We start from the raw sequence: 22,218 nt of genomic DNA, 5'->3' as shown, positions 1-22,218 counted from the left end.
TTGAGCCTCTGCATCCCTCTCAAGAGCCTCTGCATCCCTCTTTTGAGCCTCTGTATCCCTCTCTTGAGCCCCTGCATCCCTCTCACGAGCCTCTGCATCCCTCTTTTGAACCTCTGCATCCCTCTCTTAAGCCTCTGCATCACTCTCTTCAGCCTCTGCATCACTCTCTTGAGCCTCTGCATTCCCTCTATTAAGACTCTGCACCACTCTCTTAAGCCTCTGCATCACTCTATTGAGCTTCTGCATCACTCTCTTGAGCCTCTACTTCCCTCTCTTGAGCCTCTAAATCACTCTCGTTAGCCTCTGCATCACTCTCTTGAGCCTCTGCAGCACTCTCTTCAGCCTCTGCATCACTCTCTTAAGTCTCTGCATCCTTTTCCTGAACCTCTGAATGCCTCTCCTGAGCCTCTGAATCACTCTCTTGAGCCTCTGCATCCCTCTCTGGAGCCTTTGAATCCCTCTCTTGAGCCTCTGCATCACTCTCTCGGGCCTCTGCATCACTTTTGATCCTCTGCATCACTCTCATGAGCCTCTGCATCACTCTCTTATACCTTTGCATCACACTCTAGAGCCTCTGCATCACTCTCTTCAGCCTCTGCATCACTCTCTGAAGCCTCTGCTTCAATCTCCTGATTCTCTGCATCACTCTCTTGAGCCTCTGCATCACTCTCTTGATCGTCTGAATCACTCTCTTGAGACTCTGCATCCCTCTCTTGAGCCTCTGCATCACTCTCGTGAGCCTCTGCATCACCCTCTTGATCCTCTGCATCACTCTCTTGATCCTCTGCATCCCTCTCTTGAGCCTCTGCATCACTCTCTTAAGCCTCGGCATCACTCTCTAGAGCCTCTGCATCACTCTCTTCAGCCTCTGCATCACTCTTTCAAGCCTCTGCATCCCTCTCTGCAGCCTCAGCATCCCTCTCTGCAGCCTCAGCATCCCTATCTTGAGCCTTTTGCAGCACTCTCTTGAGCCATTGCATCACTCTCTTGATCGTCGGCATCACTCTCTTGAGCCTCTGCATCACTCTCTTGAGCCTCTCTATCACTCTCTTTAGCCTCTGCATCACTCTCTTGAGTCTCTGCATCACTCTCTTAAGCCTTTGCATCCCTCTTTTAAGCCTCTGCATCACTCTCTTGAGCCTCTGCATCATTCTCTTGAGCCTCTGCATCACTCTCTTGAGCCTCTGCATCATTCTCTTGAGCCTCTGCATCACTCTCTTAAGCCTCTGCACCATTCTCTTGAGCCTCTGCATCACTCACTTAAGCCTCTGCATCACTCTCTTGAGCATCTGCATCACTCTCTTAAGCCTCTGCATCACTCTCGAGCCTCTGCATCACTCTCTTGATCCTCTGCATCACTCTCTTCCCAGCAAACAATTTTAGGTTGCCACAACATATCTGGAAAGTATTTGAAAGTATTGGAAACGTTTGTTTTATCGTATCAGATACGATATTGTGTGTGGACTTAAATAGGTTTCCAAAACTTATAACCAAGACATATGTATCTAACACTAATTTGAGATGTTGTGGCAACTTACACTCCTAACATGAGTCATTCATAATCCATTCATACACCAATATGAATCTCTTGTGAAAGGTTTGAGCCTTATCTGAACCCTTTTCACATCTTTGTGTTTAAAGTTAAATTTCTTGAAAATAAAAAATATTTATTTTTAAATATATTTAAATATTTTAAATATTTTAAATAATAAATTTTTTATATTATATTAGTGTTTTCAATTTAAATATTAAAACCAATTTAAGGGTAAAAAAATCAAATAATTTATATTTCTTTTATTATTTACTAACAAATCAGCAAAAATACAAAAACATATGACCTATATAATTATATATATAATATATATATAAATAATTTATATAATATATATATATATATATATATATATATATATATATATATATATATATATATATATATATATATATATATATATATTAGTGTAATACATAAGAATGTAGTGTAATAGTATATATATTATATATATATATTTATATATAAATAATATATTTATATATAAATAATATATTTATATATAAATAATATATTTATATATAAATAATATATTTATATATAAATAATATATATATATATAAATAATATATATATATATATAAATAATATATATATATATAAATAATATATATATATATAAATAATATATATATATAAATAATATATATATGATAACCATCTTTGTAACCTATACGTAACTCCCTCTTTGTAACAAAGTTCAAATAAAGCAAATATATGTGTACATACAAAAGAATGGGGGTGGTAGAAGATAATATTAGTGTTTAGTGAGTGACCACAAGGTCTCCTCTGAATACTTTTTATTTTCTTCTCCTATGCTATGGGTCCCCACATTGGCACCAGAGGTCTTCCTCACAAACTTTTTATATAATATATATATATATAAATATTATATATATAAAGGTAAAACTAGCTAGTTATACGTAGATATATGATAACTAACCAACCCTACCAAACCTAACCTAATATATATATATAAATATATATATATATATAAATATATATATATATAAATATATATATATATATATATAAATATATATATATAAATATATATATATAAATATATATATATATATATATATATATATATATATATATATATATATAAATATATATATATATAAATATATATATATATATAAATATATATATATATATATATAAATATATATATATATATATATATATAAATATATATATATATATATATATATATATATAAATATATATATATATATATATATAAATATATATTGTGACGATAATCTCCTTCAAGAGATTGAGCCTGCTCTTCCCTCCAAAATTACGTCTTCACAATTATATAAAAAGACTATGGAAGAAATGTCCAACAACGACAACACCACCAGCAAGGCCTGCCAGGGTGAGCAGAAACGTATACAGCCAGCCACCTGTTCGAACTCCAACCACCAAACTACCCGTTGATCGCTACGACTCCGCTGATTGGTCGCCGGTCTGGCTGCACCTGCACTCGCCCCCCAATACTACCTGATGTCTGGGGTCGCCCCAACATCAGTCCTCAGAATGTTCCGTGCTTTCGTAGCCAGCACTCCTCCCAGCTAGACGTTAGCGTGTACTGAGAGAGGTGGTGGCTTTAAGCCAATATTCCAGCACCTCCCACTTACCTTTTGTTGCACTTCTTGTTATTTTGCCTTAACGTAACTTTCATTGTGTCATTTAAGTATTCTTATTATTTTGATTCATTGATTTTATTATAAGAATTTGTTTGTGCATTATTTTCATGTTTTGATTTATTTAACGTAATTAAAATTTCATTGTTAAAGTTTTACTTGTGTTTTGTGTGTCTTCTCCTTACCTTACCACAGACGAAGTTCCAGTTTTTCTATTTTTTTTTATAACTATGTGACGAGGCCATACCCCTAGCCTTAAACAGCCGAACACCAACGCGTTACCGTCACAAGTTATATGGGGGCCTGTCCTAGGAGCCTCACTCAGGTACTGGTGCCAAGTGGTAATTTATGGTAAGCGTATTTAACTCTGTTAACGTAGCTTTACTATTTTTCATTCAATTTCATTTTTTATAAGGTGCGGTGTATTGTGCATTACGAGAGTAACATATAGTGAAGGTGAGACAACTTTGGATTACGTGGTGACTGTAGGCCGCAGTCATACTCTTAATTGGTCATCTCTCCCTCCATGTTATTACTCGTATTTACCATCTATGTCCCTTGAATATTTCTCATTCTGACAGATCATCATATTGGTACCCTGGTACTGTGGTCTGCCCCGGGTCAAGAGTACCCAATCTTCTGCAATCTGACTGTAGGAGGACAAAGAGGGCCATAGTTCCTCTAGCTCGAACTTTAGTTGCTGAATTGGGACCTCAGCAGCAGTTCTCGTCACCAGTTGACACCTCGCACCCCTACACGTCAGTCAGAGATGATGATACATACAACGGTAGGGAATTAGCTTATTTTTTCAGAGCACAAAAGTTCGCTAATTCTGTAAGTATCATATTAAATTCAGTAGGAAAAACTTGCTTTATGTCCTATAGAGACTTGGCAAGGTATGCCTACATCCTTGGACTACCAATTTTACTTTTGAAGCATTTAACTGTTTCATTTGTTTTCGAAACTTTGTTTCATTTGTTAGTAGGATTTTCTTGCCCTTATTCTCTTACATGAGTACCGGGTACAAGATTTCCTGCGCCCTTGATTTAATTTAATCATTTAATATCTTTCACTTAACGTTAATTGTTAAAGATCACACAGGATAGGTACCAGTTGCCACGTTGTCCTGTTTCTGACATTTCATTATTGAACATTCGTGTACCTTTATTTGCTAATTTCACCATGTTTCGTCTCCAAACTTTCCGTGCAAATCCAGCAGGTGAAATAGGGACTTTAAGTCGTGCCAAGAGGACTGAACTACAAACTCTTGCACATGAGTATCAACTAGAAGTTCCCTACCAAGCCAACAAAAATGACCTACACAACCTGTTGCTGGATTACTATTTAGAGCAAGGTAAGATAGACTCTGAAACACATGAAACTTACTATATTGCAGATAAAACTGATTTGGCGACGATGAAACTTAAACTAGAGCTGGCTAAGATTGAACGTGAGCAGCAAAGGGAAGCCCTCGAACAACAAGAACGAGCAGCTGCCATACGAAGGGAAGAACAAGAACGAGAAATCACCCTCAGAGAACGCGAAGCTGCTTTGAGGAGAGAAGAACACGAACGAGGACTCGCCCTCCAAGAACGTGAGGTTGCACTACTCCAGGAGCGGGAACGAGTACAGCTTGAAACCAAACGACGCGAGTTGGAGATGCAACGCGAACATGACAAACAACAAGCAACTCTGGCTCTAGAGTGTCGTCAACGTGAAATCGCCTTGGAAACTTCCCACTTCACTCAACGCCAACAAGCTACTGCCAATCTTCCCGTCAGTTTTAATATATCACATGCAAGTAAGTTAATGCCATCCTTTGTAGAAGCAGAAGTTGATGTGTTCTTTACCACCTTTGAAACCCTTGCTAATCAACTCAGTTGGCCTGTCGACCAATGGGCCACACTTCTCAGAGTCCATCTTACAGGTAGAGCTGCAGTCACACTCAGTACTTTGGCGTCTGAGAATGACTACTACACTCTGAAACAAGCAGTGTTGGACGCCTACCTCCTCTCTACTGAAAGTTATAGAAGGAAATTCCGTGACCACCTGAAGGCAAGTACCACTACCTTCCTCGAGTTTGCTAACACGAAACGGAGGTATTTCATGAAATGGCTGGAAGCAGCACATGTCTCTACTTTTACAGAACTCGTCAACCTGATGCTTGTTGAAGAATTCTTGAGACGTGTGCCGCCTCCTGTCCGCCTCTACTTAGCAGATAAAGAAGAAACCGACTACCTGAAGTGTGCTAAGTCGGCTGACACTTACAGCCTCATCCACCGGCTGACACCTGAACCATCCTCCAGTAAGAAGTCGTGGTACAGTTACGAGAAGGTGAGCCCCGATCAAGCTGGTTCACAACTGTACTGCAAGTATTGTAGACTCTATGGACATACCATAGACAAGTGTGGTAAGTCTCAATACAAGGGAACCACTGACCAACAACGACCCAAACCAACTCCTCCTAAGTCCGGTAAGCCTGTGATGAATGTTGGTGTTGATGTTAATGATCTTTCTCTTTTCAGTAACCACCTGTATACTGGAACTGTCTCTGCCAACGGTTCAAATCCGGAGGGACGTTTCAAATTGAAGATCTTGAGGGACACAGCGGCTCTACAATCGATCATCTTGAAGTCGGCTGTGCCCAACCTCGTCTACACCGGAGAAACCGTCTTCATCACTGACCTCACTGCTACCACTCCATACCCTCTCGCCAGAGTCCACCTGGATTGTCCCTACGTGAACGGGGAAGTCCAAGTCGCCGTCAGGGAAAAGCCTTTTCCCATGCCTGGAGTGCAACTTCTCCTAGGCAACGACTTGGCAGAAGACCTGCAACCGACCAACCTGATCGTCATGGACAAACCCCAGGTGTGTAACTCTGTGCCAAGTAATCCTATTCTTGAGTATGTTCCAGCAGAGGTTCAAGAGAGTGATGAAGTTTCTCCTCCGGTTCTCGTGACCACCCGTGCACAAGCCGCACGTCCACAGCCAGCTGACTCTACTGCTACCGCTGTCCCTCAAGACCCTCAGAAACTACCCCCGCATCTGACCAAGTTGGAGTTCCGTAAGTTGCAGAGGGAAGATCTTACTTTAACACCATTGTTTTTCCAGGCTGAGACTCAACCCGACAGTATTCCTGGGTTCTTCCTAGAGAACGACTTGCTCTACCGCAGATATAGACCCAGTAAACTGAAGGAGGAGGACGATTGGGCCAACACCGAACAACTTGTGATTCCCACCAGCCTGCGGCCCACTATTCTACACCTGGCCCACGGAGCATACTCCCACTACGGCTTCAACAAGACTTACCATGGGATTCGCCAAGACTACTACTGGCCAGGTATGGTAAACAACGTCAAACAGTACGTAAAACAGTGTCATACATGTCAGATGGCAGGCAAACCGAACGTCTCCATTCCCAGAGCACCACTGATTCCCATACAGGTGCCTGCGGAACCTTTCCACAGACTCATAATAGACTGTGTTGGTCCTCTACCTCGGACCAGTTCAGGTAACGCCTACATCCTAACCATCCTGTGTCCTACCACCAGATTTCCCATAGCAGTTCCAGTGAAGAACATCACGGCTGCTACGGTTATCAAACATCTACTGAAGATCTTCACTCAATACGGATTTCCCAGGGAGATTCAAAGTGATTGTGGCACCAACTTCACCAGTGATCTCTTCAAAAGGACACTGGAGGAGTTCAACATCAAACAGGTATTGTCCAGCCCCTATCATCCTGCTTCACAGGGTTCTCTTGAACGTAGTCATCAGACCATCAAAGCACTCTTGAAAAAGTTTTGTAGTGAAACCTCAAAGGATTGGGATAAGCAGATTGACCTAATAATGTGTATTTTCAGAAGTCTCCCCAATGAGTCCCTAGGAGTATCTCCTTATGAGATGCTCTACGGCCGTAAGTGCCGTACTCCCCTTAAGGCTTTCAAAGACTCTCTCAGAGATGCCACCTTCAGTGAGCATCAGAATGTGCCCCAGTTTCTTCAAAACCTTCAGCACATTCTAGAGAGAGTCCACCGCTTTGCCCATGATAATCTATTGAAAGCCCAGGTGAGAATGAAGACTCATTACGACCAGACCAGCAAAGTAAGAAAATTCAAGCCGGGAGACTTCGTCCTTGCTTATTTCCCTATCCCAGGTTCACCTTTACAAAACAGATTTTCAGGACCCTACTGCGTCAAAGAGTGCAGAAACAACAACACATACGTCATAGAAACTCCAAATAGGCGGCGGAAGACCCAGCTGTGCCACGTCAACCTCCTGAAGCAATATAATGGTACTCCTCCCACTGTCTTGACTAACTATTCCACATTCACAGAACCCTACATCCACAGTGAGACCATCCCGGCTTCTTCTCCCGAAAGCACTGACAAGGAGTCGGCGCTTTCTAATTCCAAAATCCTTAATGATCTTCCCAAATGCTTTCAGGATAATACTCGTGCTCCTATGCCCTCTTCTAATTCCACTCTCACCTCGTCAGATAAGCCCTACATCCTCCATGTCGACGCCAATGGTACCGACGATGGTGGTGTCGTGATGCAGCAACGAGGCGAGAAGAATACACCTGTCAGCGACTACTGCTACAAGGAACGACGGAACAATTGGCAAGGAGCTACTCTTCCTCATCCTGAAGCTTCAGCACTTCACTCCACACCTGAAAAGTGCTCGGTCCGCCATCAATACGGACCAAACCACCCTACACCTCCTGCAGCACGCCCACTTCTCATCTCAACGTCTTCTACTATGGGCTTGTTAACTGCAGAAATTCAACCTGGAGACACGCTATACCAAGAGTCTGACAACATCTTAGCCCATGATCTCTCCAGAGTTTATGAAGTAGAAGCAACTCCATCCATTACTCCACCACATAACGACGTACTTCTTCCAGAACCGCAGGCTTCGGGGGAGAGTTGTGACGATAATCTCCTTCAAGAGATTGAGCCTGCTCTTCCCTCCAAAATTACGTCTTCACAATTATATAAAAAGACTATGGAAGAAATGTCCAACAACGACAACACCACCAGCAAGGCCTGCCAGGGTGAGCAGAAACGTATACAGCCAGCCACCTGTTCGAACTCCAACCACCAAACTACCCGTTGATCGCTACGACTCCGCTGATTGGTCGCCGGTCTGGCTGCACCTGCACTCGCCCCCCAATACTACCTGATGTCTGGGGTCGCCCCAACATCAGTCCTCAGAATGTTCCGTGCTTTCGTAGCCAGCACTCCTCCCAGCTAGACGTTAGCGTGTACTGAGAGAGGTGGTGGCTTTAAGCCAATATTCCAGCACCTCCCACTTACCTTTTGTTGCACTTCTTGTTATTTTGCCTTAACGTAACTTTCATTGTGTCATTTAAGTATTCTTATTATTTTGATTCATTGATTTTATTATAAGAATTTGTTTGTGCATTATTTTCATGTTTTGATTTATTTAACGTAATTAAAATTTCATTGTTAAAGTTTTACTTGTGTTTTGTGTGTCTTCTCCTTACCTTACCACAGACGAAGTTCCAGTTTTTCTATTTTTTTTTATAACTATGTGACGAGGCCATACCCCTAGCCTTAAACAGCCGAACACCAACGCGTTACCGTCACAATATATATATATATAAATAAATATATATATATATAAATATATATATATATATATATATATATATATATATATATATATAAATATATATATATATATAAATATATATATATATATATATAAATATATATATATATATATATAAATATATATATATATATAAATATATATATATATATATATATATATATATAAATATATATATATATATATATATATAAATATATATATATATATATAAATATATATATATATATAAATATATATATATATATATATATATATATATATATATATATATATATATAAATATATATATATATATAAATATATATATATATATATAAATATATATATATAAATATATATATATATATATATATATAGGTTATATATATATATATATATATATATATATATATATATATATTTTATTAATGATATATATACATATATACACACAGAAACAAAGATTCTTCTATATAGACATTAGAGAAGATTCAGCGGTATGCCATGCACCAGGCTCTCCGCTGTTTTCATTATTCGTCATATCCGACTCTGCTATGTGATGCACATGTATTCTTGCTTCACCACCCTGTAATGAAATATTGTTTGTTACTAATTGTTTTCAATAATACATTATTTTATTATATAATATTTAATTTATTAATTAAAAACCCTTTCCATATTATAGAAAAAAACTAAAACAAGAATCTATATAAAACTATAGAATAGAATAGACTAATAGAATAGAATATATATATCATATATATATTTATATAAATAAATATATATATATATAAATATATGTATATATATTTATATATATATATATATTATTATATCCTGTATTATTCCAGCCCATTATTAGAGATAGTAGCCACCTCTTATTTTGGTTTTCTTTCATTATTAGTGCTCAGAAAATTAAATATATCTACATATTTAGTCAAAATCAATTACATTATTTTATCTTATTCATAGCATAAATGTTCACAAAGATTACTAAAAAGAGATTGAATTAGACTTCAGCAAATTGGCAAACTTTACCTTGTATCTGTTTCCACCGTGTTTGTTTGGGGCGTTCTTCAACATATCAGCAATACTTGTCTCAACATCTCTTTCAGTTGCATTAGTGTGGGTGTTGATACAGGCTTCTGGAAAGTTATAAGAATTAATTAATATATATAATTATAATTCTTTTTGTCAGGAGACAAGAAGCCACAGAGTAATAACATTGTTGGCTTTTATTTAGGTGTTCCCCTGTTCTCCAGTCTTCCTCCGTCCCCTCGTCCCCTTTGTCCTCCCCAGCATTCTCCATTCCCCTGTCCCCTCGTCCTCCCCACCATTACCCTCTCCTCTGTTCCCTCGTCTTCCCCACCATCCCCCCTGTCGTCCTCCCCACCATTCTAAACTACCTCATCCCATGCATTCCATGATGGTCTGATGCTTCCATCTGAAAATTGGGAACATCAAAAGATCTGACTTTCCCAATTTTCTGATGGGAACATCAAATGATCTGATATTCCCATCACTGAAAAATAAAAACAGATAAAAAAAATGATATGAAAAAATAGAAAATAAAATATACTCATGAAATGAACAGAATGGTTAACAACGCAGCTCAATTGCAATGCAATGTCACAATAACATTTAAATATACTTTAAGATATAATCTAGAAGAAAATAAGGATATTGAAACGGTTCATGAACTCTATTTCAATAAAGGACACTATGGGGAACTTTGAAAAATAGTTATTGAGTATAATTAGACAGACTTGTTGCTAGGCAGAGGAGTAATGAGATATATGGCAAATTTTGCAAAATATACAATGAAGGTACACAAACATTCATACCCAAACAAAGCAAAATGCTAGGTAAGAACAAAGCATTTGGCCCGTAGGAGAAAGGAGATACCCACAAGACTAGAATACAAGTCATTAACAAGCATGCAAGTATAATACATAATACATGCAGACATATATATAATCCAAAAAAATGTCAAATTTACGTACTTATTATTACATTACAAATATCCAAGGTTTTGAAGACACGTTTCCTCTTGCGCCCAACGAGTGAATACTGAGACCAGACCCCATAGGTCCCTATCCTCCTCATCATTCGTCTCACTGTGTCTCCACAGCTTGCACCGCCCATTTGAGACAGCGTCTGGACCTGTTAAAATAATGCATAAGCTGTAAGGTAATAGAGAATAATATATATCTTTCAATCTCAACATTAGATTTTCTAATTTCCAACTGTATTAAATAAATAGCATTAAAATATTTTCCTTCTTAACTATTACAAAAATCAACGAATTTGAGTAACTTTTGCTTTTGTTACTGCATCACTCTCTTGATCCTCTGCATCACTTTCTTGAGCCTCTGCATCACACTCGTGAGCCTCTGCATCACTCTTTTACGCCTCTGCATCATTCTCTTCAGCTTCTGCATCACTCTCCTGAGCCTCTGCATCACTCTCTTAAGCCTCTGCATGTCTCTCTTGATCCTCTGCATCACTCTCTTGATCCTCTGCAACACTCTCTTGAGCCTCTGCATCTCTCTCTTGCGCCTCTGCAACACTCTCTTCAGCCTCTGCATCACTCTCATGAGGCCTCTGCATCACTCTCTTAAGCCTCTGAATCCCTCTCTTGAGCCTCTGCATCACTCTCTTGCGCCTCTGCATCACTCTTTTGATCCTCTGCATCACTCTCATGAGCCTCTGTATCACTCTCTTAAGCCTCTGTATCACTCTCTAAAGCCTCTGCATCACTCTCTTCAGCTTCTGCAGCACTCTCTTAAGCCTCTGCTTTCCCTCTCTTGATCCTCAGCATCACTCTCTTGAGAATCTGCATCCCTTTCTTGAGCCTCTGCATCACTCTCGTGAACTCCTGCATCCCTCTCATGAGCCTCTGCATCCCTCTCCTGAGCCTTTACATCACTCTCTTAAGCCTCTGCATCCCTCTCTTGAGCCTCAGCATCATTCTCAAGAGCCTCTGCATCCCTCTCGTGTCCCTCTGCATCCCTCACTTGAGCCTCTGCATCCTTCTCGTGTGCCTCTGCATCCCTCACTTGAGCCTCTGCATCCCTCTCTTGAGCCCCCTCATCCCTTTCTTGACCTCTGCAACCCTCTCTTAAGCCTATGCATCACTCTCTTATGCCTCTGCATCCCTCTCTTAAGCCTCTGAATCACTCTCTTGAACCTCTGCATCACTCTCTTGAGCCCCTGCATCCCTCTTCTGAGCCTCTGCATCACTCACTTGAGCCTCTTCATCACCCTCTTAAGCCTCTGCATCCCTCTCTTGAGCCTCTGCATCCCTCTCTTAAGCCTATGCATCACTCTCTTATGCCTCTGCATCCCTCTCTTAAGCCTCTGAATCACTCTCTTGAACCTCTGCATCACTCTCTTGAGCCCCTGCATCCCTCTCTTGAGCCTCTGCATCACTCACTTGAGCCTCTTCATCACCCTCTTAAGCCTCTGCATCGCTCTCTTGAGCCTCTGCATCCCTTTCCTAAGCCTCTGCCTCACTCTCTTAAGCCTCTGCATCACTCTCTTAAGCCTATGCATCACTCTCGTAAGCCTCTGAATCACTCTCTTGAGCCTCTGCATCCCTCTCCTGAACTCCTGCATCCCTCTCATGAGCCTCTGCATCTCTCTCTTAAGCCTCTGCATCCCTCTCTTGAGCCTCTGCATCCCTCTCTTGAGCCTCTGCATCCCTCTCTTTAGCCTATGCATCACTCTCTTATGCCACTGCATCACTCTCTTAAGCCTTTGCATCACTCGCAATCCTCTGAATCACTCTCTTGAGCCTCTGCATCCCTCTCTTAAGCCTCTGCATCACTCTCTTAAGCCTCTGCATCACTCTCTTCAGCTTCTGCATCACTCTCTTAAGCCTCTGCTTTCCCTCTCTTGATCCTCAGCATCACTCTCTTGAGAATCTGCATCCCTTTCTTGAGCCTCTGCATCACTCTCGTGAACTCCTGCATCCCTCTCATGAGCCTCTGCATCCCTCTCCTGAGCCTTTACATCACTCTCTTAAGCCTCTGCATCCCTCTCTTGAGCCTCAGCATCATTCTCAAGAGCCTCTGCATCCCTCTCGTGTCCCTCTGCATCCCTCACTTGAGCCTCTGCATCCCTCTCGTGTGCCTCTGCATCCCTCACTTGAGCCTCTGCATCCCTCTCTTGAGCCCCCTCATCCCTTTCTTGACCTCTGCAACCCTCTCTTAAGCCTATGCATCACTCTCTTATGCCTCTGCATCCCTCTCTTAAGCCTCTGAATCACTCTCTTGAACCTCTGCATCACTCTCTTGAGCCCATGCATCCCTCTTCTGAGCCTCTGCATCACTCACTTGAGCCTCTTCATCACCCTCTTAAGCCTCTGCATCCCTCTCTTGAGCCTCTGCATCCCTCTCTTAAGCCTATGCATCACTCTCTTATGCCTCTGCATCCCTCTCTTAAGCCTCTGAATCACTCTCTTGAACCTCTGCATCACTCTCTTGAGCCCCTGCATCGCTCTCTTGAGCCTCTGCATCCCTTTCCTAAGCCTCTGCCTCACTCTCTTAAGCCTCTGCATCACTCTCTTAAGCCTATGCATCACTCTCGTAAACCTCTGAATCACTCTCTTGAGCCTCTGCATCCCTCTCCTGAACTCCTGCATCCCTCTCATGAGCCTCTGCATCCCTCTCTTGAGCCTCTGCATCCCTCTCTTGAGCCTCTGCATCCCTCTCTTGAGCCTCTGCATCCCTCTCTTTAGCCTATGCATCACTCTCTTATGCCACTGCATCACTCTCTTAAGCCTTTGCATCACTCTCGCAATCCTCTGAATCACTCTCTTGAGCCTATGCATCCCTCTCTTGAGCCTCTGCATCCCTCTCTTAAGCCTCTGCATCCCTCTCTTGAGCCTCAGCATCATTCTCAAGAGCCTCTGCATCCCTCTCGTGTCCCTCTGCATCCCTCACTTGAGCCTCTGCATCCCTCTCGTGTGCCTCTGCATCCCTCACTTGAGCCTCTGCATCCCTCTCTTGAGCCCCCTCATCCCTTTCTTGACCTCTGCAACCCTCTCTTAAGCCTATGCATCACTCTCTTATGCCTCTGCATCCCTCTCTTAAGCCTCTGAATCACTCTCTTGAACCTCTGCATCACTCTCTTCAGCCCATGCATCCCTCTTCTGAGCCTCTGCATCACTCACTTGAGCCTCTTCATCACCCTCTTAAGCCTCTGCATCCCTCTCTTGAGCCTCTGCATCCCTCTCTTAAGCCTATGCATCACTCTCTTATGCCTCTGCATCCCTCTCTTAAGCCTCTGAATCACTCTCTTGAACCTCTGCATCACTCTCTTGAGCCCCTGCATCCCTCTCTTGAGCCTCTGCATCACTCACTTGAGCCTCTTCATCACCCTCTTAAGCCTCTGCATCGCTCTCTTGAGCCTCTGCATCCCTTTCCTAAGCCTCTGCCTCACTCTCTTAAGCCTCTGCATCACTCTCTTAAGCCTATGCATCACTCTCGTAAGCCTCTGAATCACTCTCTTGAGCCTCTGCATCCCTCTCCTGAACTCCTGCATCCCTCTCATGAGCCTCTGCATCCCTCTCTTGAGCCTCTGCATCCCTCTCTTGAGCCTCTGCATCCCTCTCTTGAGCCTCTGCATCCCTCTCTTTAGCCTATGCATCACTCTCTTATGCCACTGCATTACTCTCTTAAGCCTTTGCATCACTCTCGCAATCCTCTGAATCACTCTCTTGATCTTCTGCATCCCTCTCTTGAGCCTCTGCATCCCTCTCTTAAGCCTCTGCATCACTCTCTTAAGCCTCTGCATCACTCTCTTAGGCCTCTGCATCACTCTCTCTAGCCTCTGCATCACTCTCTCAAGCCTCTGCTTCCGTCTTATGATCCTCTGCAACACTTTCTTCAGCCTCTGCATCACTCTTTCAAGCCTCTGCATCCCTCTCTGGAGCCTCTGAATCCCTCTCTTGAGCCTCTGCATCACTCTCTCGAGCCTCTGCATCACTCTTTTTATCATCTGCATCACTCTCATGAGCCTCTGCATAACTCTCTTAAGCCTCTGCATCACTCTCTGAACCCTCTGCTTCAATCTCCTGATCCTCTGCATCACTCTCTTGAGCCTCTGCATCACTCTCTTGATCGTCTGAATCACTCTCTTGAGCCTCTGCATCCCTCTCTTGAGCCTCTGCAACACTCTCTTGAGCCTCTGCATCACCCTCTTGATCCTCTGCATCACTCTCTTGATCCTCTGCATCCCTCTCTTGAGCCTCTGCATCACTCTCTTAAGCCTCTGCATCACTCTCTAGAGCCTCTGCATCACTCTCTTCCGCCTCTGCATCACTCTCTCAAGCCTCTGCATCCCTCTGTGCAGCCTTAGCATCCCTATCTTGAGCATTTTGCAGCACTCTCTTGAGCCTCTGCATCACTCTCTTGATCGTCTGCATCACTCTCTTGAGCCTCTGCATCACTCTCTTGAGCCTCTCTATCACTCTCTTCAGCATCCGTATCACTCTCTCAAGCCTCTGCTTCCCTCTTATGATCCTCTGCATCCCTCTCTTGAGCCTCTGCATCCCTCGCTTAAGCCTCTACATCCCCTGTCTTGTGCCTCTGCATCACTCTCTTGAGCCTTTGCATCACTCTCTTGAGCCTCTGCATCCCTCTCTTAAGCCTCTGCAACACTCTCTTCAGCCTCTGCATCACTCTCTTAAACCTCTGCATCCCTCTCTTGATCCTCTGCAACACTCTCTTGAGCCTCTGCATCACTTTCTTGCGCCTCTGCAACACTCTCTTCAGCCTCTGCATCACTCTCTTGAGGCGTCTGCATCACTCTCTTAAGCCTCTGAATCCCTCTCTTGAGCCTCTGCATCACTCTCTCGAGCCTCTGCATCACTCTTTTAATCCTCTGCATCACTCTCATGAGCCTCTGCATCACTCTCCTAAGCCTCTGTATCACTCGCTAGAGCCTCTGCATCACTCTCTTCTGCTTCTGCATCTCTCTCTTAAGCCTCTGCTTTCCCTCTCTTGATCCTCAGCATCACTCTCTTGAGCCTCTGCATCACTCTCTTGAGCCTCTGCATCACCCTCTTAAGCCTCTGCAACCCTTTTTTGAGCCTCTGCATCACTTTCGTAAGCCTTTGCATCCCTTTCTTGAGCCTCTGCATAACTCTCGTGAACTCCTGCATCCCTCTCATGAGCCTCTGCATCCCTCTCCTGAGCCTTTACATCAATCTCTTAAGCCTCTGCATCCCTCTCTTGAGCCTCTGCATCACTCACTTGAGCCTCTTCATCACCCTCTTAAGCCTCTGCATCCCTCTCTTGAGCCACTGCATCCCTCTCTTAAGCCTATGCATCACTCTGTTATGCCTCTGCATCCCTCTCTTAAGCCTCTGAATCACTCTCTTGAACCTCTGCATCACTCTCTTGAGACCCTGCATCCCTCTCTTGAGCCTCTGCATCACTCACTTGAGCCTCTTCATCACCCTCTTAAGCCTCTGCATCGCTCTTTTGAGTCTCTGCATCCCTTTCCTAAGCCTCTGCCTCACTCTCTTAAGCCTCTGCATCACTCTCTTAAGCCTATGCATCACTCTCGTAAGCCTCTGAATGAGCTCTCTTGAGCCTCTGCATCCCTCGCCTGAACTCCTGCATCCCTCTCATGAGCCTCTGCATCCCTCTCTAGAGCCTCTGCATCCCTCTCTTGAGCCTCTGCATCCCTCTCGTGAGCCTCTGCATCGATCTCTTTAGTCTATGCATCACTCTCCTATGCCACTGCATCACTCTCTTAAGCCTTTGCATCACTCTCGCAATCCTCTGAATCACTCTCTTGAGCCTCTGCATCCCTCTCTTGAGCCTCTGCATCCCTCTCTTAAGCCTCTGCATCACTCTCTTAAGCCTCTGCATCACTCTCTTAGGCCTCTGCATCACTCTCTTCAGCCTCTGCATCACTCAAGCCTCTGCTTCCCTCTTATGATCCTCTGCAACACTTTCTTCAGCCTCTGCATCACTCTCTCAAGCCTCTGCATCCCTCTCTGGAGGCTCTGAATCCCTCTCTTGAGCCTCTGCATCACTCTCTCAGGCCTCTGCATCACTCTTTTGATCCTCTGCATCACTCTCATGAGCCTCTGCATCACTCTCTTATGCCTTTGCATCACTCTCTAGAGCCTCTGCATCACTCTCTGAAGCCTCTGCATCACTCTCTGAAGCCTCTGCTTCAATCTCCTGATTCTCTGCATCACTCTCTTGAGCCTCTGCATCACTATCTTGATCGTCTGAATCACTTTCCTGAGCCTCTGCATCCCTCTCTTGAGCCTCTGCATCACTCTCGTGAGCCTCTGCATCACCCACTTGATCCTCTGCATCACTCTCTTGATCCTCTGCATCCCTCTCTTGAGCCTCTGCATCACTCTCTTAAGCCTCTGCATCACTCTCTAGAGCCTCTGCATCACTCTCTTCAGCTTCTGAATCACTCTCTCAAGCCTCTGCATCCCTCTCTGCAGCCTCAGCATCCCTCTCTGCAGCCTCAGCATCCCTATCTTGAGCCTTTTGCAGCACTCTCTTGAGCCTCTGCATCACTCTCTTGATCGTCTGCATCACTCTCTTGAGCCTCTGCATCACTCTCTTGAGCCTCTCTATCACTCTTTTTAGCCTCTGCATCACTCTCTTGAGTCTCTGCATCACTCTCTTAAGCCTTTGCATCCCTCTTTTAAGCCTCTGCATCACTCTCTTGAGCCTCTGCATCATTCTCTTGAGCCTCTACATCACTCTCCTGAGCCTCTGCATCATTCTCTTGAGCCTCTGCATCACTCTCTTAAGCCTCTGCACCATTCTCTTGAGCCTCTGAATCACTCACTTAAGCCTCTGCATCACTCTCTTGAGCATCTGCATCACTCTCTTAAGCCTCTGCATCACTCTCTTGAGCCTCTGCATCACTCTCTTGATCCTCTGCATCACTCTCTTGAGCCTCTGCATCACTCTCTTGATCCTCTGCATCACTCTCTTGATCATCTGCATCACTCTCTTGAGCCTCTGCATCACTCTCGTGAGCCTCTGCATCACTCCTTTACGCCTCTGCATCATTCTATTCAGCTTCTTGCATCACTCTCTTGAGCCTCTGCATCACTCTCTTAAGCCTCTGCATCACTCTCTTGATCCTCTGCATCACTCTCTTGATCCTCTGCATCACTCTCTTGAGCCTCTGCATCACTCTCCGGAGCCTCTGCATCACTCTTTTACTCTTCTGCATCATTCTCTTCATCCTCTGCATCACTCTCTTCAGCCTCTGCATCCTTGTCTTAAGCCTCTGCATCATTCTCTTCAGCCTCTGCATCCCTCTCTTAAGCCTCTGCATCATTCTCTTAAGCCTCTGCATCACTCTTTTGAGCCTCTGCATCCCTCTCTTAAGCCTCTGCATCACTCTCGTGAACTCCTGCATCCCTCTCACGAGCCTCTGCATCCCTCTCTTGAGCCTTTGCAACACTCTTAAGCCTCTACATCCCTCTCTTGAGCCTCTGCATCCCTCTCAAGAGCCTCTGCATCCCTCTTTTGAGCCTCTGTATCCCTCTCTTGAGCCCCTGCATCCCTCTCATGAGCCTCTGCATCCCTCTTTTGAACCTCTGCATCCCTCTCTTAAGCCTCTGCATCACTCTCTTCAGCCTCTGCATCACTCTCTTGAGCCTCTGCATCCCCTCTATTAAGACTCTGCACCACTCTCTTCAGCCTCTGCATCACTCTCTTGATCCTCTGCATCACTCTCTTGATCCTCTGCATCACTATCTTGATCCTCTGCATCACTCTCTTGATCCTATGCATCACTCTCTTGATCCTCTGCATCACTCTCTTGAGCCTCTGCATGACTCTCTTAAGCCTCTGCATCACTCTCGTTAGCCTCTGCATCACTCTCTTGAGACTCTGCAGCACTCTCTTCAGCCTCTGCATCACTCTCTTAAGTCTCTGCATCATTTTCCTGAACCTCTGAATGCCTCTCCTGAGCTTCTGAATCACTCTCTTGAGCCTCTGCATCCCTCTCTGGAGCCTCTGAATCCCTCTCTTGAGCCTCTGCATCACTCTCTCGGGCCTCTTCATCACTTTTGATCCTCTGCATCACTCTCGTGAGCCTCTGCATCACTCTCTTATGCCTTTGCATCACACTCTAGAGCCTCTGCATCACTCTCTTCAGCCTCTGCATCACTCTCTGAAGCCTCTGCTTCAATCTCCTGATTCTCTGCATCACTCTCTTGAGCCGCTGCATCCCTCTCTTGAGCCTCTGCATCACTCTCTTGAGCCTCTGCATCACTCTCTTGAGCCTCTGCATCACTCTCTTGATCCTCTGCATCACTCTCTTGATCCTCTGCATCACTATCTTGATCCTCTGCATCACTCTCTTGATCCTCTGCATCACTCTCTTGATCCTCTGCATCACTCTCTTGATCCTCTGCATCATTCTTTTGAGCCTCTGCATCACACTCCTGAGCCTCTGCATCACTCTTTTACTCTTCTGCATCATTCTCTTCATATTCTGCATCACTCTCTTCAGCCTCTGCATCCTTCTCTTAAGCCTCTGCATCATTCTCTTCAGCCTCTGCATCCCTCTCTTAAGCCTCTGCATCATTCTCTTCAGCCTCTGCATTCATCTCTTAAGCCTCTGCATCACTCTCTTGAGAATCTGCATCCCTCTCTTAAGCCTCTGCATCACTCTCGTGAACTCCTGCATGCCTCTCACGAGCCTCTGCATCCCTCTCTTGAGCCTTTGCAACACTCTCTTAAGCCTCTGCATCCCTCTCTTGAGCCTCTGCATCCCTCTCAAGAGCCTCTGCATCCCTCTTTTGAGCCTCTGTATCCCACTCTTGAGCCCCTGCATCCCTCTCATGAGCCTCTGCATCCCTCTTTTGAACCTCTGCATCCCTCTCTTAAGCCTCTGCATCACTCTCTTCAGCCTCTGCATCACTCTCTTCAGCCTCTGCATCCCCTCTATTAAGACTCTGCATCACTCTCTTCAGCCTCTGCATCACTCTCTTCAGCCTCTGCATCCCCTCTATTAAGACTCTGCACCACTCTCTTAAGAATCTGCATCACTCTATTGAGCTTCTGCATCACTCTCTTGAGCCTCTACTTCCCTCTCTTGAGCCTCTAAATCACTCTCGTAAGCCTCTGCATCACTCTCTTGAGCCTCTGCAGCACTCTCTTCAGCCTCTGCATCACTCTCTTAAGTCTCTGCATCCTTTTCCTGAACCTCTGAATGCCTATCCTGAGCCTCTGAATCACTCTCTTGAGCCTCTGCATCCCTCTCTGGAGCCTCTGAATCCCTCTCTTGAGCCTCTGCATCACTCTCTCGGGCCTCTGCATCACTTTTGATCCTCTGCATCACTCTCATGAGCCTCTGCATCACTCTCTTATGCCTTTGCATCACACTCTAGAGCCTCTGCATCACTCACTTCAGCCTCTGCATCACTCTCTGAAGCATCTGCTTCAATCTCCTGATTCTCTGCATCACTCTCTTGAGCCTCTGCATCACTCTCTTGATCGTCTGAATCACTCTCTTGGGCCTCTGCATCCCTCTCTTGAGCCTCTGCATCACTCTCGTGAGCCTCGCCATCACCCTCTTGATCCTCTGCATCACTCTCTTGATCCTCTGCATCCCTCTCTTGAGCCTCTGCATCACTCTCTTAAGCCTCTGCATCACTCTCTAGAGCCTGTGCATCACTCTCTTCAGCTTCTGAATCACTCTCTCAAGCCTCTGCATCCCTCTCTGCAGCCTCAGCATCCCTCTCTGCAGCCTCAGCATCCCTATATTGAGCCTTTTGCAGCACTCTCTTGAGCCTCTGCATCACTCTCTTGATCGTCTGCATCACTCTCTTGAGCCTCTGCATCACTCTCTTGAGCCTCTCTATCACTCTCTTTAGCCTCTGCATCACTCTCTTGAATCTCTGCATCACTCTCTTAAGCCTTTGCATCCCTCTTTTAAGCCTCTGCATCACTCTCTTGAGACTCTGCATCATTCTCTTGAGCCTCTACATCACTCTCTTGAGCCTCTGCATCATTCTCTTGAGCCTCTGCATCACTCTCTTAAGCCTCTGCACCATTCTCTTGAGCCTCTGAATCACTCACTTAAGCCTCTGCATCACTCTCTTGAGCATCTGCATCACTCACTTAAGCCTCTGCATCACTCTCTTGAGCCTCTGCATCACTCTCTTGATCCTCTGCATCACTCGCTTGAGCCTCTGCATCACTCTCTTGATCCTCTGCATCACTCTCTTGATCATCTGCATCACTCTCTTGAGCCTCTGCATCACTCTCGTGAGCCTCTGCATCACTCTTTTACGCCTCTGCATCATTCTATTCAGCTTCTGCATCACTCTCTTGAGCCTCTGCATCACTCTCTTAAGCCTCGGCATCACTCTCTTGAGCCTCTGCATCACTCTCCTGAGCCTCTGCATCACTCTTTTACTCTTCTGCATCATTCTCTTCATCCTCTGCATCACTCTCTTCAGCCTCTGCATCCTTGTCTTAAGCCTCTGCATCATTCTCTTCAGCCTCTGCATCCCTCTCTTAAGCCTCTGCATCATTCTCTTCAGCCTCTGCATTCATCTCTTAAGCCTCTGCATCACTCTTTTGAGCCTCTGCATCCCTCTCTTAAGCCTCTGCATCACTCTCGTGAATTCCTGCATCCCTCTCACGAGCCTCTGCATCCCTCTCTTGAGCCTTTGCAACACTCTCTTAAGCCTCTGCATCCCTCTCAAGAGCCTCTGCATCCCTCTTTTGAGCCTCTGTATCCCTCTCTTGAGCCCCTGCATCCCTCTCACGAGCCTCTGCATCCCTCTTTTGAACCTCTGCATCCCTCTCTTAAGCCTCTGCATCACTCTCTTCAGCCTCTGCATCACTCTCTTGAGCCTCTGCATCCCCTCTATTAAGACTCTGCACCACTCTCTTAAGCCTCTGCATCACTCTATTGAGCTTCTGCATCACTCTCTTGAGCCTCTACTTCCCTCTCTTGAGCCTCTAAATCACTCTCGTTAGCCTCTGCATCACTCTCTTGAGCCTCTGCAGCACTCTCTTCAGCCTCTGCATCACTCTCTTAAGTCTCTGCATCCTTTTCCTGAACCTCTGAATGCCTCTCCTGAGCCTCTGAATCACTCTCTTGAGCCTCTGCATCCCTCTCTGGAGCCTTTGAATCCCTCTCTTGAGCCTCTGCATCACTCTCTTCAGCCTCTGCATCACTCTCTGAAGCCTCTGCTTCAATCTCCTGATTCTCTGCATCACTCTCTTGAGCCTCTGCATCACTCTCTTGATCGTCTGAATCACTCTCTTGAGACTCTGCATCCCTCTCTTGAGCCTCTGCATCACTCTCGTGAGCCTCTGCATCACCCTCTTGATCCTCTGCATCACTCTCTTGATCCTCTGCATCCCTCTCTTGAGC

General features: G+C 44.5%; 1 protein-coding gene across 1 annotated transcript; it reads right to left on the bottom strand.

Annotated features, from left to right (window-relative positions):
- Positions 1–9,267: 9,267 nt before the first annotated feature.
- Positions 9,268–10,980, bottom strand: LOC138365756 (uncharacterized). The gene is made up of 3 exons (XM_069326225.1): positions 10,827–10,980; positions 9,862–9,968; positions 9,268–9,409 (listed from the first exon to the last, which is right to left on the bottom strand). The coding sequence occupies exons 1-3, from the start codon at positions 10,966–10,968 to the stop codon at positions 9,293–9,295; spliced, it is 366 nt and encodes a 121-aa protein (XP_069182326.1). The 5' UTR covers positions 10,969–10,980; the 3' UTR covers positions 9,268–9,292.
- Positions 10,981–22,218: the final 11,238 nt, after the last annotated feature.

Source organism: Procambarus clarkii, chromosome 17 (genome assembly GCF_040958095.1).
Source record: "Procambarus clarkii isolate CNS0578487 chromosome 17, FALCON_Pclarkii_2.0, whole genome shotgun sequence".
Classification (NCBI taxonomy): domain Eukaryota; kingdom Metazoa; phylum Arthropoda; class Malacostraca; order Decapoda; family Cambaridae; genus Procambarus; species Procambarus clarkii.
The sequence above is the reverse complement of the archived record's forward strand: the minus strand, read 5'-3'. Positions and strand labels throughout refer to the sequence as shown.